The 17,755-nt window shown below is 35.0% G+C and overlaps 1 protein-coding gene across 1 annotated transcript in view; it reads left to right on the plus strand.

Moving 5' to 3' along the window:
* The first annotated feature begins 238 nt into the window (after positions 1-238).
* Positions 239-17,755, plus strand: part of LOC115456321 (serine/threonine-protein kinase 26) — an 80,649-nt gene continuing 63,132 nt past the window's right edge. Inside the window, exon 1 of the mRNA XM_030185341.2 lies at positions 239-716. Within this exon, the coding sequence (XP_030041201.1) occupies positions 702-716 (15 nt within the window). The 5' untranslated portion in view covers positions 239-701. The remainder of the gene's footprint in view (positions 717-17,755) is intronic.

Genomic DNA, 17,755 nt, shown 5'->3' on the forward strand with positions numbered 1-17,755 from the left:
TATGAACACTAGGTGGCGTCACATCGCATTACAATGTCAATGAAATATTTTTTCTGAAAGTCAAGTACCTAGTTAATTTTCTATCCTGATTTTTTATAATCATCTACTTACTATATTCTCTCTAATTACAAAATTATTAGTATCTTGCATGGAGGTTGACGTTACAGCGCTAACTTCACTTTATTCCTTGTGATGTTGTCTAAACTGTTATAGCGACAACTACAAAAGTCAAATTTTGAATGTTGGTATTACTGATTATGACATGACATGAAAGCAAGATGGCGAGTTCATCTCCGTTTGATAGTTCTCTGTGATAATTCACACAATTGATGTCATTTTTCGAACTTATTTCGTAATGAACTAGCAAATTAAACATTCGAAAAAAATATCTAAATAGTGTTAAAGTGTTTGTACATTGTACAGGTGTTCGCAATTAGATGTGCATCTAACCCACCTGAGGAATGTTGGTTTTTCAGTGATTTGTGAGTGATTCGGTCAGGTGTTTTCGTTTTGGTCAAAATTAAAATTTTGTTCTTGCGCAGTGAGTGAAGTTCCACATTTCAGATGTATTTGTGTCGTGGGGATGCTAGATGTCGGGACTGTTTTCAATGTTGGGAAACAAAAGCGTGAACTATTTGTTTTGATAGATCGTGATAAAATAAATTGAGAAGGTCGGACGGAGTAAGAGCCCGATCGGAGTTATGGCCTTCAGTGAGGTGAGTTACTTTTGTGCATTTACAATTTCTTTGTCAACTCTTCCTATAAAATACACCTTTATATTTTATTATCGACATGTTAGTACATTTACATAGTGATACTGTGTTAATAATTTCATACATTAATTGTTAAAAACTGTCCAATAAATAAGTTTATCCTTCGTTATCAAGTGGTATTAACATAGATATCTACTGGGTGATGATATATTTGAATTCTTGGACTTAGTTTTTTTTACATTGAGCATAAGTACACAAATTGGGCCTTTCAAGGTGTTAGAGTAGGTAACATTGTTTCTATATGCAGTGTATAGTCCTTTAGTGTAAGTAACTTTTATGTAAGTATTCTGAAAGTAGGTGTGCAGCGGTTAATATCAATGTAGAGCGCATTGCTTGTTGTAAGGTTATGCTTATCACATAATTTTTATCAATTTATTCTCATGATGATGTCATTCTTGAATATCAAGTTATATAGGTGCTTAAGTATTTTTATTGCAATGTTGAATATCCCTGCATATCTTTGTTGCATAAATGAATACCTACTCAGAAACATGTTTCTTTAGTATAGTGAATATATTGCAATAATTGATATCATTAGAAAGTCTATTATATTTCTATTTAATTATGTATTATTGGTATTAGGTAATACTTAAGTAAATTCTAAAATTTATAACCTACTTACCATTGCAGGTAATTTTATAGATATTAAATTATCTTTATTTTTATTAAAATGGTCATCTACATTATTTGAAGTATTGAAAAAAAAACATAATATAATTGCAATATCATTAGAGGAAATGGTAATGGTAAAATTTTACTAAAACTAAACATTTATATCTATTACTATAAGCCATGTAATGTTTTAAATAATGTAAAACATTCTTATAAAGAATTATTTATATATATTAAATAAATTTAAGTGGAGTAGTGCTCCTATATTATAAATAATCAAAACAATTTTGAAGGTAATTTGATCATTTCAATATTGTGTCTGAGATTCTAGGAGTAATATTTCATTTAGCATCACTTATTACCTTATTTCTATTTAGGAATTTAAACATTATTCAAATACCAAGTAACACAGACTTAATTTAAGTACATAAGTCAATTACTATTTCTAATATTCGCTAATGTGATTATGTAACCATTACCTTAACATGTTTTCTTTCATTTGAATGTACTCAATTGCTCATTAGTAAATGCGACTTGAATTTTAATGCTATTTTACTATTCATGCTAATTAATACTCTGTATAAAGGTTAAGTCATTTCTTCCTTTTTTATTCATGGCAGGTTCATTACCCTCTTGGCACAAAACAGGGCAACACCGCACATGCATTACAATGTTAAACATTGTCCCAAACATAGCCTCATTAGCTATGCATTCCTGGTACCTTACACTGTAGGTATGTCTAACTCCTAAACTGCGGACAAAAAATGATACAATACATTGCATCTGTAATTTAGGAATGTGAATTGTGACCACGTCAAACGCGCTGCGGCCGTCGTGTGACGCAACAACCGTTACCGATTCACACGGCGCGTTTGTACCACGGCCCAGCTCTAGGTGAAACATCCTCAGTGGTTGCTGGCGTTTCATAATTGTGGCGTTTAGCGGCAGATTCCCACGGTTCGATTGTTATTCCGAACTCGATGCGATGCCGCGAGCGTCGTGCGTGCCCGCGCTGCCTGCTGCCGCTGCGTGACATTTCTAACGCGTTTTCCCAAATAAAAACCGTAAATGTAGGTCGAAACGTTCCATCATCAAGCTATCTAGGTATATACATGTTACAAGATAATGTAAGGATATTATACGTGTTAAATTTCCTAAATAGGCGATGGCGTTACAGAAGCATTCACGCTTTAATTTTGAAGACCAATCGCCAATACCGTTAATATTTATATATTCTAAACATTTGCGCTAAATACCTCGTGTGTGTCGAACGATGGCGGGTGTTTTTTTACAGGATATCTACCAACCGCAACTATAATATTAACAGTTAGTGGTATAGGAAGGTGAATGTTACATTCGTTTGCATATGTGACAAGCGTTATCTATATGGGCCGTTGTTTCCTCGTTGAGCCTCGATCACACCCGCAACTTGTTTAAACGCAAAATTAACCAACATAGTAATTAAGCACACAACTGTTTGACAATGTTTAATACAGTATAAGGGCTGTTTATGATATCACACGTGAAATCTACGCTATTTCGAGCAAAGAAGGCAATATAAAATACGTTCAGTAAATGTGGACATAGACGCGCCGTGTTGTTTGCGTTACGGCGCCACTAAGTTTAATGAAATTCCGAGTATTTGATTCTCCGTATTTGAGAATTTGCTTCGGTAGCATTCTCTTGTATTGCGAATTTTAGATAACCTCGAATCAATATTATAAATTCCAAAGACTACTGGCGACGTGCGTAGGAGGTCATTGTTTTAATCCTTTGCCTGTGAATAAGCGTACATTAAATTCAAACATTTTGAATAATTACATTAAATAGCAGTGTAAAGTTGACATATTAAACTTTTATACTACCAAACATATTTATTAATTAAACAGAATTTTAAATTAATACATACCGCTGCTGTAAATCAAGCAGACCTTACGTGATGGTTTTCCCGTGCTCACATTTATGTTAATGTAAATAAAGGCTTTAAATATTTCGAATATTGTATCCGATATCGGCGATTCACGTTGTATCGAATCGGGCAAATCTCGTTAGACGTGCGCGCAGAGTCGTCGACCCGGACTTATCAACAATCAAATTTGTAGGGCTCCGCAGCCGCGTGTGGTGTGTTTCTAGCATTATTTGTATAGGATTTGTTGGTGTCAACGAAAAAAACTTGAATAACTCAATTATGCGCAGTGTACACCGTTTGTGTTGGTGGTTAAACTTTTCTCGAAAGACTGTGCAACTCAGCAATGTAAAATGAACTTGGATAATTTCCAAAGCCGCGCATGGTTTACTGCTACGTTTGTCGTACTCTGTAAACACCAGCTTTAGTCAGACATTCTCCTCTTTGTTTGTTTTTTGAATGTCACAGTCGTTGCGTAGAATCCTAGAGAGATAATAGGTGCTTTTTATTTTTCAATTGTTATACAAATACTGGACAATTTACTAAATGACTTTTTTTATTCCGCCTAATTATGTATACCTATTATATAATTTTCATATACTTTAAGGTTATAGCTTAAGGTCCATTTTTCATACATTTACCTTTAATCTGGGTAACTAAACAAGTATTGACAAGTAAAGAATTTAAATTCACGTCTAATTAGTGATTAGTTCTCGCAGTTGAAAGAAAAACGTAAAAATAATTAATATGTATGGATATTTCGGCCTTTAAAATTTAATACGACGAAATTATCACTAACTAGACGTGAATTTAAATTCTTTACTTGTCAATACTTGTTTAGTTACCCAGATTAAAGGTGAAACAAAATGTATGAAAAATGGACCTTAAGCTATAACCTTAATGGAGTTAATATTAGAAATGTGATTTTCTTGTTACCGCAATAATGATTCAGAAATGAATTCCGTTTCAATGATTGTAAAACAATAGCGCATTTATTTGTTGTTAATGCGATTTGTGTCACCGATCAAGAATGAAGTATCAAATTACTTTAAACATATACATATGTATATACAGTATTAACACACTTATCCGACGACCGAGTTCACCTCTGAACCTTACGGGTATGTTCGTGATCTGCGTGAACTATTATGGAACTCGGTAGGTGAAAGGAGGTTTAACGCGGCACTGTACCCTCGCGTCCCCTCGTGGCACCAGTTTGTAATGCGACCTAGACACACCTCCCTTGTTAGCATAATTTTACCGATATCTAAAAAGTGTGAAGCGAATCATATTAAATGCACGTTATATAAATGAAATGTTCTAGATTCATTTTTAACACACCATAGCAAGTTTAAGTTAATTCATCGCACCCTTTTATCAATCTAGACATGCTGTCTGAATGTCGGACCAGTTCAATGTTAATCGCAAATTTAATAGAATAGTTTTCCGTAAAGTTGTCAACAAAGCGGTCGCACCTACACTTTAAATGCACCGAAAGAGGAACAACACGTTTGTGACGGTCGGCAGAAGGTTGACCTGAATTTGATACAAGCCACGTTGTATTTTTAAAAGTTGCATTTAGTATTTGATACGCGTTCCGAGCTGGTCGAGATGGTTTAATAATATAAACACGCGTGAAGGAATGTGGGGCGAAATTGGAAAGCATCGTGTTATTGTCGTTGCGCTCCCACTTCGGTTCGTTTGTAACAGGTACCTATAATCTGTAATGAAATATAATCTATCTCACCTCTTGAAAAGAATACGTTCATCAACGTATATTACGAAAGTATGTCAATCACTTTATCATCGATGACATTTAGATTGCTTTTGTAAGCCAATCTATAATCAAACATCCTCAGTGAACGTATTCGACAAGCTGTACCGTCTCGTGTCTAACCTAATTTGTTATTTTCGTGAAATTCACGTTGTATTGTTACGTGATATGTCGATGTGGTGTTGAAGACAAGAGACAGTTAGTCGAGGCGTTGCATCGAAATGTGCTTTAAATATTCACGCCGGCACGGGCATGTTGCCGACGCCGGTTCATTAATATTCATAATTTACCAGCACGATAATAGAAAGAGCATCACTTTCATTCGGTAAAACTCTACAAAATGTATCTTATCGACCAATAATAAAACAATTTGCGTTAAGCTCCTTATACTTTACTGAACCATTGACAAACCATTACGAATTTTGGTCTAAGTGAAGGGCAAATATTATTTTATCGATATTTGGTTCTCGTTTTTAAACATATATAAAATATTTCTCAAATGTGTTTACTTGAACACTTTTGTTATGATAGCTGCGGTAGATGTCATTACACAGAAAGCGACTTTATTTTTTTAGACTGAGGCTACCAAAGTGGTTTTATCTTGAATAAATGTTTCTAAATACAAATGAATTGTAATTCCATTTCAAGTTTGCTGTGTTTAATTTTAGAAAAGCTATTCAACTTGCTTTATGGAGATCCAATTAAAATGTTTACAGACGCCGCGACGGTAAGATAAAAGCTCGGTAGAGTAGTGTGAATACATGAAGACAATAATGATACATGTAAAAAGTGACATGAGATATTCTATTCTTACCCTTATCTACTGTGTAGAACGCAACCTAGTGTTTTGGACAAAAAGAATTTACAATTGAAGTAGTTTGCCTAGAAAAAAATCTTCGTAAGTCCTCAAATGGTTTATCAAAATGAATAAGAATAAGAGTATTTGCGAATCTGTCTATTAACTGTAGGCAAGCAAGTGCATGTGTAACTAACATCACAGTTAATGAACTTCATACGTACACGAGCAATGGGCATGTCCCAACTCATCTATCTTCGCATGATTGCAGTTTTTGTACAAGTTTTACTTGATATGCGTACGCTACGGAATATTTTCATTGGAATTTGCATGCAAGTGGACAATTTTGATTGCATTTTCGATGTGCATTGTGTGGTAATCATTTCCAATTCAATTTAAATATTTTTCATCACCTTTAATAGCCGTTACGAACTTTGTGAATCTAATTATGTATATTAAATTGCATTTATTTAAATATGCTTGGTAGGAATGTTAGTATATAAAACGATAATGATGTTCCGAATTCTGTTCCGTTAGAAGGCAGGTTTTGAATGGGCGACACGTAGCGCATATGTTAACTGGTAGGCAACAGTATTTATTCCATTCAGTAGTGGTTGAATAATTTGGATTCTTGCCGTTACTACCGTGATATAACGTGTTTTAAGTTCTTACCTTTGTTGGTAAGCTTGCCTTTGAGATAATGGGTCAGCCTAGTATAATTTATAGTCAAGTAAACTAAAATTTAAGTGTGTGAACTTCAAGAGATATTAAATTTATAATATTTTAAAGAATGACGCCGGTAAACAAAAGCGAGATGTATTCTTTTATTTAACTTTTTGTTTTAACTCTTGGTCTCTCGTGGCTCGCCGGCGAGCCAAGACAGCTACATGACATTTGCGTGTGTCACGGGATTATAACCTTATATACTACATAATAAGGTTATTTTTCCGTCACACGCGTAGCTGTCAATGTTTGGCGGCAAACATTCAGCTACCTGTACATATTTGAAAATAAAATTTTGACAAGTCATGACGGGTTAAATAGACCTTTGAGAGTTATAAACGAATTTTAAACTTTTGAAGTAATTTGGTTATTTAAAAGTTGTCGACTTTGAATGTTTTAAGGCGAGTTTTTTAGGCAGAGTTTTTTGTATGACGCCTGTAAAAGAATGTTTGATCAGGTTTTTGGCCCCCCATGGGTATGACATTGCGAGCGCCACATAAAATAAATAATTTAGGAGTTAGGGCCGAAGATGACGCTTGTTTTCAGCTCAAGAGGTTTTAGAATCGTATTTAAATTTTTATTTAATAATTCATTCATTTGTGTGAAAATGTCAGAAACTGAGTAAAACCCCCATTGGAATAGTGTTCGTTTGCTAAAGAAAGAAGTAAATTTTAAGTTTCGATCTCTTTTCCGCTAAGACTTTTAAGTTATTTCATGAAATATATTTTTTTCTGTTTTCACATTAATCGTACGTTATAAAATATAATTTATAATTTACGTACGTATACTCAAATCAATTGTTTGAGGCATTCAATAATATCTATTATTATACAATAATAAACATAGACATATTGACATTAAATTGTAAACGATTATCTCGTACTCAATGGTACATTCCACAGTAACGAAGCATAATAATTTTAAACTCAATCCTTGATGATTAACAACATTTACGTTCTATAGCTGTATAATTTATGACGATAACCGATGAAAACCTCCGGCTTGGTACCTACTCGGTTGTAATTGCTTTCCAGACTTGGCGAGTGGTCTGTTCTAAGTAATTGGATTCGCGTGTACAACTGTCCTTGGCCTTACAGATTATTAGTTCGATGTTTCGCACGCAACCATTTCTTAGACGCGATACAAGTATTTATGTAGAGCAAATGTTGAGATTTTGATTGTTCCTTGATTGGAAGCCATAGTGAAAAAAGCGCCAGCAACGAAAGAAAACGAATGAAAGATGTTAAAGGAGGCCTACACCAAAGTGGTCGAAAAAGGCTAGTGAAGTAAAAAGAATAAGATTATTATTATGCATCAGGAAAATTTAAATGAGTTGTAACTGAAGATTCAGTCCTTTTTTAATTATTTCGTCCTGCAATCTGAACTAGCTTTGAGGCTACAATACACAATGTATAATATCAAATTTAATATTTTCTTCCTCTGCATATAAAATTAAAATTTTCATTATTTTTAAATCCAAAATTTCACAATATACATATAAGAAATGTACGTTTATACAAATCTATTTCTAGCACAGCTTGCGCTTTTTGAACAGACAATATATTCTAAATATCATATGGTTTGCATTATAATTACCATTTTTTGTAAACCTTCTTATCATATAATTTCTGATTTCATCGTGTTTTGCGCCACCCCGACAACGCGAATGACGTAAGCGCGCCCCCCTAAATTTCCCCATTATACGGTGTTTGCCGCTGACATTAAACGCTGCCCTTGAGTGGGTGACCTTTCAGGTTCACCACTTTAGCACCATTCTCTACTTAGGCTTCCGTTGAAAATGTCTGCTGCAATAAGCGTAAAAATCTAATAATATACTCTTTTATAAACCACTAGCCTACCGTCGTGCCTCATCCCGTGTGAAAACCTTTATTTCGATAAGAGTCCCACTTTTCTGAGGTGATTACACCAAAATGTTTACTCAAGACATGGTGTATATCTGTATGTCAAATTTAATCCAAATCTGTTCAGCGATTTTGCGTTTATTTCTAACAAATATCGAAACACACAAAAACCTTCATAAACGTGTGCGTTTTTAGTATTTGGAAGATTTATTTTATAATTAATGCTCGTATGTAATATGTAGGTATGCTGTAAAATTCTTAGTTACCTACTTGCCAACTACGAACGCTTTATCCCATAAAAAGCGTTTCTAATCCTAAAATGTTTCAAGTCTGGTTTTTATTTAAACTCGCTCAACTTTATTTCAGAACTTCTCTCCTTTTGAATGTTAGAATTTATCAAAGACAGACCATTTTAGAAGTTTACAGTCTCTGAAAACTTTAAATGTTTGTTGTGCCTAACATGTAGTTCTTTTATATATATAGTTTGGAAGGTTAGCTGTTAATTTTTGTTTTGTTGTTGCTTAACTACTATTACTTTTAAAGACGTTTGTTTACAGAAACCGTTAAAGCCCAAGTTAAAATCAAGTTGTTTATAATAATATGGTGAAATGTCGGTATCATTAGACTTCCGTTTATTATATTTGACATTTAACTTTTCATGTTTATTTAAGAAACTTTTCAAATATTTATGAATGTATGCTGTATCGTTCTATATATAAATAAATTTATTATGTAAGGTTGAAAATCTTATAACGCGTATCGTTACTTAATTTGAAATTATATTTAATTCAAATTAAGTCGTCGCTAAAACACGATTATATTTTTTTTTACTAAGCGTTTTTTAGTGAGCGTTGATACAAACATTTGCTGTTGTAAATGTTTGTATAATTTTTATTCGGTGTGGGTTGGCAAAGTTTATAAAGTAGATTTCGTGGATCAATGATTTTGATAACTATTCTAATTATTTGTTAATTTGAAACTAGCGTAAATCGATCTTCGTTGAATTGGCATTTTAAATAACTTTCCAATTAGAATCTAACGATAATTATAAACACAATACATATTCAACAGTTGAGGTTGAAGGTCGTCTAATTTATTTGTTTCTTGTTTTCGAGGTATTTTCAATAAATAATAAATTATCAAGATAGCGCCCTAAGTGATTTAAAAGTATAACGTAACAAAATAAAATCTGGATCTAATACAAAAATTCTTCAATGACTCAACAGTGCATAAAATGACGGTTTTGGGATCTCTAGATTCGATTCTTGGTGCAGAAAATATATTTTGGGGAGATGTTCTTTCTTTTAGTGCAGTGTAGTCTGTTTCCATCCATCAGACCGATGATTATTCCGTGAAGCACAAAAAACTCAAGATTTGATGCTATTAAGTGCTGGCAACATTGCTAAGTGTTTCGTCACAGTTTTGGTGTAGATGTGTGTCCAACACGTATAACGCATTACATATTCACAATATGTCCGTAGAATACGTGTTAATTACGCTCTGGGCCCTTATTCTGTATGATAGTGTAAACGCGTAACGCGGCCATGTCATGTTATCTTCGAGAAATGTGCGTGGAATGGTATTCTGTAAGTCAAATTTCTATAGTCCTAAACATGACGCGTTGTGTTACGTGCTTGTTACGCACTGTTAAAATAACGTGCGGGATAGAGAATAAGGCCCCTGAACGTCCGACAACTGTCACTTTAACCTTGACGAAATGTACACTTAATTATATTGTGTGTATTTTACAAAGGTTTCCAGTGCTCGTATGAATGAAAATTTAGTAGGCTGTGTACATGAATAGCATTTTTGTCCGGTGACATATGACTTGTTTTGAAACAATAAAATGGTTGAAGCTTCTAGTTAAATGGCACGTAGAAATAAATGTGTATTTTTTGTGTGATGAAGTCACAATGCTTACAGGAAAGAATCGTAAAATATATTGCTATTATAAAGAGCAAGTAGTTAAATGATTTATGTGTGTATTTGTTAGCAAAACTTAATTAGCATATTTAGTTGTTTATTTGTGACGTCGTTTAGCTATTTCATCACAATACCTTCACCCGACAACAATATCAAGTGAAAACAGTCGATGTTCAAACAATGCGACACCATACTTGGTTATCATTAATTCCGATTGAGCTCACTCTAATCGACGATTTAATGTTGCGTGACCATTCAAGCCGGCCGCGGGCACTTTCCAAAATTACCCGACTCCATTCAAAAATATACCTGGCGCTTGGAGCGATTGCTTCGGTAATTCGAGTAATTAAAGAAATACAACCCAATAGATAGGAAGATAAATTTTTATTACTGGCAACATGGACGGTACTTGAGATTTTTTAGATTTCATTTAACTGTAGTGGTATATCTGATGATTTTGTTAATCGTTAACATTTCCGTTCTATTAAGTGGGCTGTAATGCATTCATTCTAGTTTTTTTTTCGTTTCTGTAAAACCGTCTATAATTTTAGTATTCTTTGTCATTCATAAGATTTGACATCAAAAATTGTAAAACCGTTGTTTAAATATACTTTGATATCGAATCAATTTCATGTTTGTTTGCATAGGAGCCAACTAAAGAGATTTATAAAGGTCAGCGAACGGATATAAAGATCTTAATGCTGTAACACTTTGCAAGTATCTTCATTTATTTTACTAAGCAGGGTTAAGTTACCATATTTGTCTTCTGAATCTCTTAAGCTTACGTACTAATCTGATGCTTTCCAGTTTATTCGAAATACGTTAATCACCTGCCGTCCGCCACTCGGTCTTACCAACGGTATCAGAATGTCGTGTGGGTTTGTTAAATAATTAGGTCCTACGTAATAATTATAATCAGTTCGTTTTCGACTCGAAAAACACATCTTATTACTCGGGATTGTAATTTATGTCGGAAGTAAAATAAAATATGGCGAAAGGCTCGTCGACATATCTCACGATAGGACGTATAAAGATCAGCGAATATCAACCAACTGCGCCTTTGCCTTATCATTAAGAGATCAAACCTAAGTTTACAAAAATGTAATGTGTGTCTCTCGTAACTCTTGGCCACTTACGGATAAAACATTAAAGTTATTAATAAGTTGGTTGCATATCTTCGTTTTAAGTGCTGTCTATCTTAATCGAAGTTTACATTATCGTTTAATTAGACCATATTGGTCGTTCATTACCTGAACTGCATTAGCCCGAGCAGTGATCTTAATTGGTGAGAGTGGTGTGGTGTCTCGAGCTCATATTAAAGCTATTTATAATTGCTGTTGATAGCTTATCGTGTTAAAGGGGAGTTCTTTAGCATAATCGCTGCGGTGATCGTATAAAATTAAATCGTTTTTGACACGACTTTTTGCTGGGCTATTTGTCCCCGCTTAGGGGATGGTCGCCCGTGTTATTATATTGTTTTAAAGCTTAAATGAATTAGGGGACGATGAAAGAATTTGCAGGCACATTTTTTCTATTTTATTCGGAGTTTCGTAATTCAGTATTGAAAGCCTTATAGGTCTAACCGTTAGGCCCTTATGTGATACTCTGAAAAAATAACTTGATTGGCAAGTAAGATATGTGTAATTTCTGCGATCAAGCAAATTATATTTTGTACGCACAAAGAGAGCATACGAATCGGTTCCAGCTCAAAGGGGCTAGGTTGTCAGTGGATTATAATGTTACTTAATACGATATAAATTTCAACGAAATATTACCAAGAGCACTTAATAACAAACGGCTTATACTGTCGCACGTCGAATCCCATTTACTGAAATTGTCACAACTAGTCCTAACCACAACCTGAATAACGGTGCACGGGAGTAGATTACCGTCAGACCAGACAACACAATAATATAATATTGTATGTTGCATTCACACAATGTAAAGCATACACGCACGCGTCGAACAAAGAGTCGGGTTTCACAGCAAACTCGTCATATTTTACTATGAAAACGTGATGTTTTTACACTGAGAGGAAATTATTCGTTTTGTTCGTTCCGCCGGCGTATTTGTTTATGAGATTGTTTCGATATGCATATATAAATAGATAAATGATAAAATCGATTGCTATCTGTTCATGGCACACTCGTTATAAGGAAGGGGTTTTGTTTGTATATACTTTCTACTTTCAATTTAGATTATATCCGTACGCAAGCAGCTTAGGTCGTGTGGAAGTCGCTATTGACAATTTTGAACAGAAATGCATCAAACGCGGTTGGACCTCTGGTTTTGTTTTTTTCGCTGTTTAGTGTAAACATTACGTCCGTTTATCAGTAGTTGTTTTGCTTGTCTGCACACTGGTTATATTATGAATATTGTGCATATAGAAAAACAGTTATTGATCTGGAATCAAATTAGCCATGTATGCTAATCCAGAACATCAACTATCTATCGACCTATGTTCATCCAAATCCTCTCAAACGTGTGACGTTGAGTGATTGGGTTTAACTTAGCCATATATTCGAAATTTGCATTTATGGATTGCTGATACCTATGATTGATTTTGAAATCTAATGCGATGTGGCATAATTTCTTTTGCTTAAATTATATGAACGCTATGAACCACTTTTAAATTTTAAATATACTACATGAAATTTCATTTGCAATGCTCTACATCTAAAATTTACACGCGATCCTACTATACACGAAAACCACGATAGATTGATTATATTTATGTCTTAGTTTTGTAACTGCCGGTTTCGTAATACGAAAATATTTTCGACCTAATTTAAAAAGTTGTGCATATAAACATTTCGTGGAATAAATCGCGCTCGGTTCACGATAAATAAATAGAGAGCTGCAGCGATCTAAAATTGTTCCTGGCGTAACTTCTTTTAGCGGATACTTTGAAACTCCTGTGTGTATCTTACGTTGGTTTCGAAGTGGAACGTCGCGTGTCGTGCACACACGTCGATTTTCTTTTACTGCGCTTTGCTTCAGGTACAAATAACACTTCTAAACCAATACTGCGCTTGATAATCGAATGTTCTTCCGCTGAGAAATTGTCTTTCGCAGATAAAATGAAAGTGGTTCATTATTTGTTTAACGTATTTTGTATTTTATACACTTTTCACGATGCACTGTTAGGTCAGCACTTACCTTCTGTGTTTACTCCAAAGAAACCTCCATTTGAACTAATACCCTTAAACAACGGCCGCTAAAAGGCCATTATAAACCAACGGCTACATTTTTGCTAATGTACGCGTGTGTAACATAAAACGTGATGAGAGACGTCCATTTACAACGCAGCATTGTGACTTGGGGCGTAAAACTTTTACTGTTTATAATGTTGTGTAAAAGTTTCATTTTGTTTAATTGAATTATTTCTGGAAAATACAAATGCTTCTTATTCATTGGCTTATACTTTTTACCAGACCTTTTTTCTCTGGGAACATTAATGATTTTTTTTTTGTAAACTTTCATCACTGGAAGTGTATTCGAGGCACTCGTTTCCGTCATTGAGTGGCTTTTATTTTAAAGTGTGAGAAAATATAAGGCTATTTAAACAGTTTTTTCACCAATCAGTTGAATGTTCTAGTTTAGCGATGAGTGAGTCCAGTATACTAAATAAACAAATGTGCATATGCGTTGAAGTATGTTTGTTGTGGTTTACATTTTTATTGAGAATGCTTTACAAATACCCTTCCGCATATACGTATCACATGTGTATATGGATAGCAATATGTTGGAAACGTATAACAAGAGAAAGTCTTTGATGCAGAATAAATATATTTTATGGTGTAATAAAAATAAATTCCTTAGAACTTAAAGATTAATACAACTCTTTTCTTCGACCAGTCATTCAATTACTATGATTTTAAACTTCTGCTCGTGGCTGCCGCTCGACTGAACCGTGGTCCGTGACTAATTTGATTGAGTCTTCATTAGAGAAAAGCAAAGGGTGTCATAAATTTGAAATCAATTTGCATGCCGGCAGTGATCACCTTTAGGAATTTGCATATCGTTAAATCTCAAAGGTTTCCAGTTCACTTTATTAAATCGACTTTGCTGGTCTTTTCTGTGACACTTGCCTTCATCACAGTCGATTGAAAGTCCGCTACTGCTTTAATCGCCTTTTAATCTTCATAGTTTGTAGTCCGGCTTTTAATGCGAAGCTATATCTCCCACACGTGTTAGTGTCTGCTGCATCATATTTTTCTACATTCAATTACATGGAAGGTACAATTTAGATGTTGATATCGTTCAGGTTCGATCTCCTGTTTTCCAGTGTAATACCGGTAGCACCTGGCGCGTACGGTGCCGGTCGGATATTGTGCTCTTATGGCGTCGTCGGTCCACTTAATGTGTTTCCGATGTGACGTAAATGGTCTGTACCCCCACACATCAGCCGCTAGGTGCGCAGGTGCGAACTGTCGGCTAACTGGGACACTTTACTGTCACCATACTGCACACGATGCACAATGCGAATTGTCAACATACTGTATTGGAAACTGTTTGAAAAGGTATAATGTTGGTCTACGTTTAATGCCACCTGTGGAACAGCCGGGATACGATGACACCGTAGGTTATTAATCTTCGATAATTAATATTGGTAAGTAACATGTCTGTACATACAAGAATGAAAATTCATCACGGATTTGCCATTTGAAAAGTAGTAGGTATTTATTATGAATCATTTAAACAAGTGATCTACCTTACCTAATAAGGCAACCATTAAGTAAAAATAATTACGTTATATTGTATGCAAATGTTTAAAGCGCACGGGTACTAATATAAAGCTTTTATATCCTCGTGGAAACTAAACCGCGGCAATAAATTTAGGAGTCATTGTGTAGCGACAATTTATGTTGTGAATGTTTCCAAACTTTAAGTTGGAACGTTGCCGCGAGTCTAGTCTCGATTCATGTTCCAACATCTACGTTACTTCACGTATTTTTGTTTATATGTTTTGTCTTATAGTATGACATTGTCTTTTTGTTATTGTAGCAGTGAATAAATTTGTATAATTGGTGTGGTTTTGGGTTAAATTCTGTAATGCGGTAATGGAAAACTTTGAAAATGAACTGTCTGCCATACTAATTAATTCTGTTTTTCGCTACTCTATTTCTAGAAGAACTAACGTGACTGATGCGACGTAAACAGATTTTTACAAAAACAGCGCGGCTGGTGCGACTTTGGGGCTATTTCCAATACTTACCACAGCTTGCAGGAAAAGTATCATGACAAATATTATTGTAATTGTTCATCTGTGTTAATATAATAGCGTTTTCCTTTTCCTGCAGAACCTTTATAATTTATATCCAGGGTAATAAAGTTTGTTTTGTCTATAATAATAATATTGTTATATTGCTGAATTATGTAATATTTATAGTTTATGTTAATATATTTATAATTTCAATGCAAACCAGTAACCAGTTCCTGAGATTAGCGCGTTCAAACAAACTAATTAACTCTTCTGATTTATAGATTACGCAAAATTCAATTTAGTCCGAATAGCAGTCAGTATTGTATTTTTTAGCAATAAGAATGTTTTACCTACAGCACGAAAGGGTCGATTAGACCAAGTAGTGCCATTTACAACATAGTAGTAAACTAGCTACTTTTGCATCAGAAAACAGGCGAAATACCTCAATGATCGGCCACTCTCCATAGATTCCTCTCAATCTTTTACTACCAGGTGACCCACTTGATTCATAACGTGCTGAATCATAAAAAAAGAACTCAGGCAAAGTTCTCATATCAGCGTTTGGCTGTAATAAAATTCTTATAAACGGCTCGTATAAACCTTGGCGCTATCTTTTTATAGAGATCTTTTTAACTCTCGTTTGTTTGCTCTGCGTGTTATTTTGTTTTTTACAAGCTCCGTTATCTCATTCGACTGTACGTGTAGCAGGAATGTGATGTATCATGATAACATACGTTATCACTTATCAGTCGCTCTGCTTGATTTCAGACTGGCATACAACCAATCTCGTAACTATTTAGATGATTTCATGCAACAAGTTTGTTCTAAGCACCGGTTTTCTGATGTAGGTTAGATTGTAGTTATTTATTTACGGCAACCAGCTTCCTAGTTGGTGAGAGAAACAACGTTAAAAAATCTCGGTTCGCTATAAAAGTGTCGTGTGGTGACATTTTGTTTGAGTAGTGTGGAAATGTTGCAGATATACCTTATATTTGTATATATAATATCCTATAAAAACGCTAAGATTTTGTGATAGCTAAATTGTGTGGTTAATGGGTTTTCACATTACCTATTTAAATATGAGTTAATCATCTGACTCCGTCGCACAAGTCACGGGTAGGTCATGCAACATGACCATGAGTCACTAAACATTTTACTTGAAGAGTTCTTTTTGTTCTAACAGCACTTTCCACCTTCAGAATTAGTAAAGGCAGTGTTGCTTAAAAGTACAGCGCATAACATTGCGAATACTCACGATTGTATTGCCATTTTAGTTCTTGCTCAACTTCCGGAATTTCATTACGAAAGCCGGCATGAAATTGATTCATCTGTTGCGATGTATTTTGCGTACACGTTTCTTATGAAATCTGCATATTTCTATGAATCCCAACAAGCCGTTCGTAGATGGTCGTTCTAGTATGGCAATGTCAATAACAAAAACGTGATGAGCCCAGTAAGGATCTAACGGACCGTAGACCGAATAACGTATGTGGGCTGCATGACCTAATGTCGAACGCGTAGCATTGCCGTAAATGCGAGGAATGTTGTGTGTAGTTCACAAAGGTCAGTATTCAGTGCACGGCTCCGCGGGCGGTGACTCCTCGGGACCGTCCACCCGATGCCGTGCCGCGTCGACCACACTCAGAATACTAATGCCTTCTATTGTGGGTTCAAACAAGTCACCAGCAGTTGTGCTTCAACGAAAGTTTTGTAACGCCTTTGTTTTGCTGACTTTCGCGTGCGCCCACTGGAACGTTCTATTGACGGAATGTCTATATTACCAACTGTTTTCGATTTATTTTATAAATAATTTCGCTAAACCTATTTGATGTTTTTAAAGATAACTTTATTATTAAGTATCCTTTTTTGGTCTTAGTAGATATTCTCCAGCCTTCCCTTTCTCAGTTTACATATTATATTCTTAAAACATCGATTTGATTTGATGGAAATGATAGTTTGCAGTCGGTAGCCGTATGACAGTAAATGCTTGACGTACTCGGGGCATGCACTGTTGGGTAGTTAAAATCTGCGCACGAGTTTCGCTGCGTTGCGCCGCTGCTTCAGCGGCCGGTGTACGCTCCGCTGGCGCCGTTCGCCGCCCGCGTCCCGCCGTCACCCCGCGGTCCCTTGCGAAAAAATCATAATGCAATCGGCAGGACGGCCGGTGTGGAACGCTCGAC

The sequence above is a fragment of the Manduca sexta genome, chromosome 23 (assembly GCF_014839805.1).
Source record: "Manduca sexta isolate Smith_Timp_Sample1 chromosome 23, JHU_Msex_v1.0, whole genome shotgun sequence".
In the NCBI taxonomy this organism is placed as follows: Eukaryota; Metazoa; Arthropoda; class Insecta; order Lepidoptera; family Sphingidae; genus Manduca; species Manduca sexta.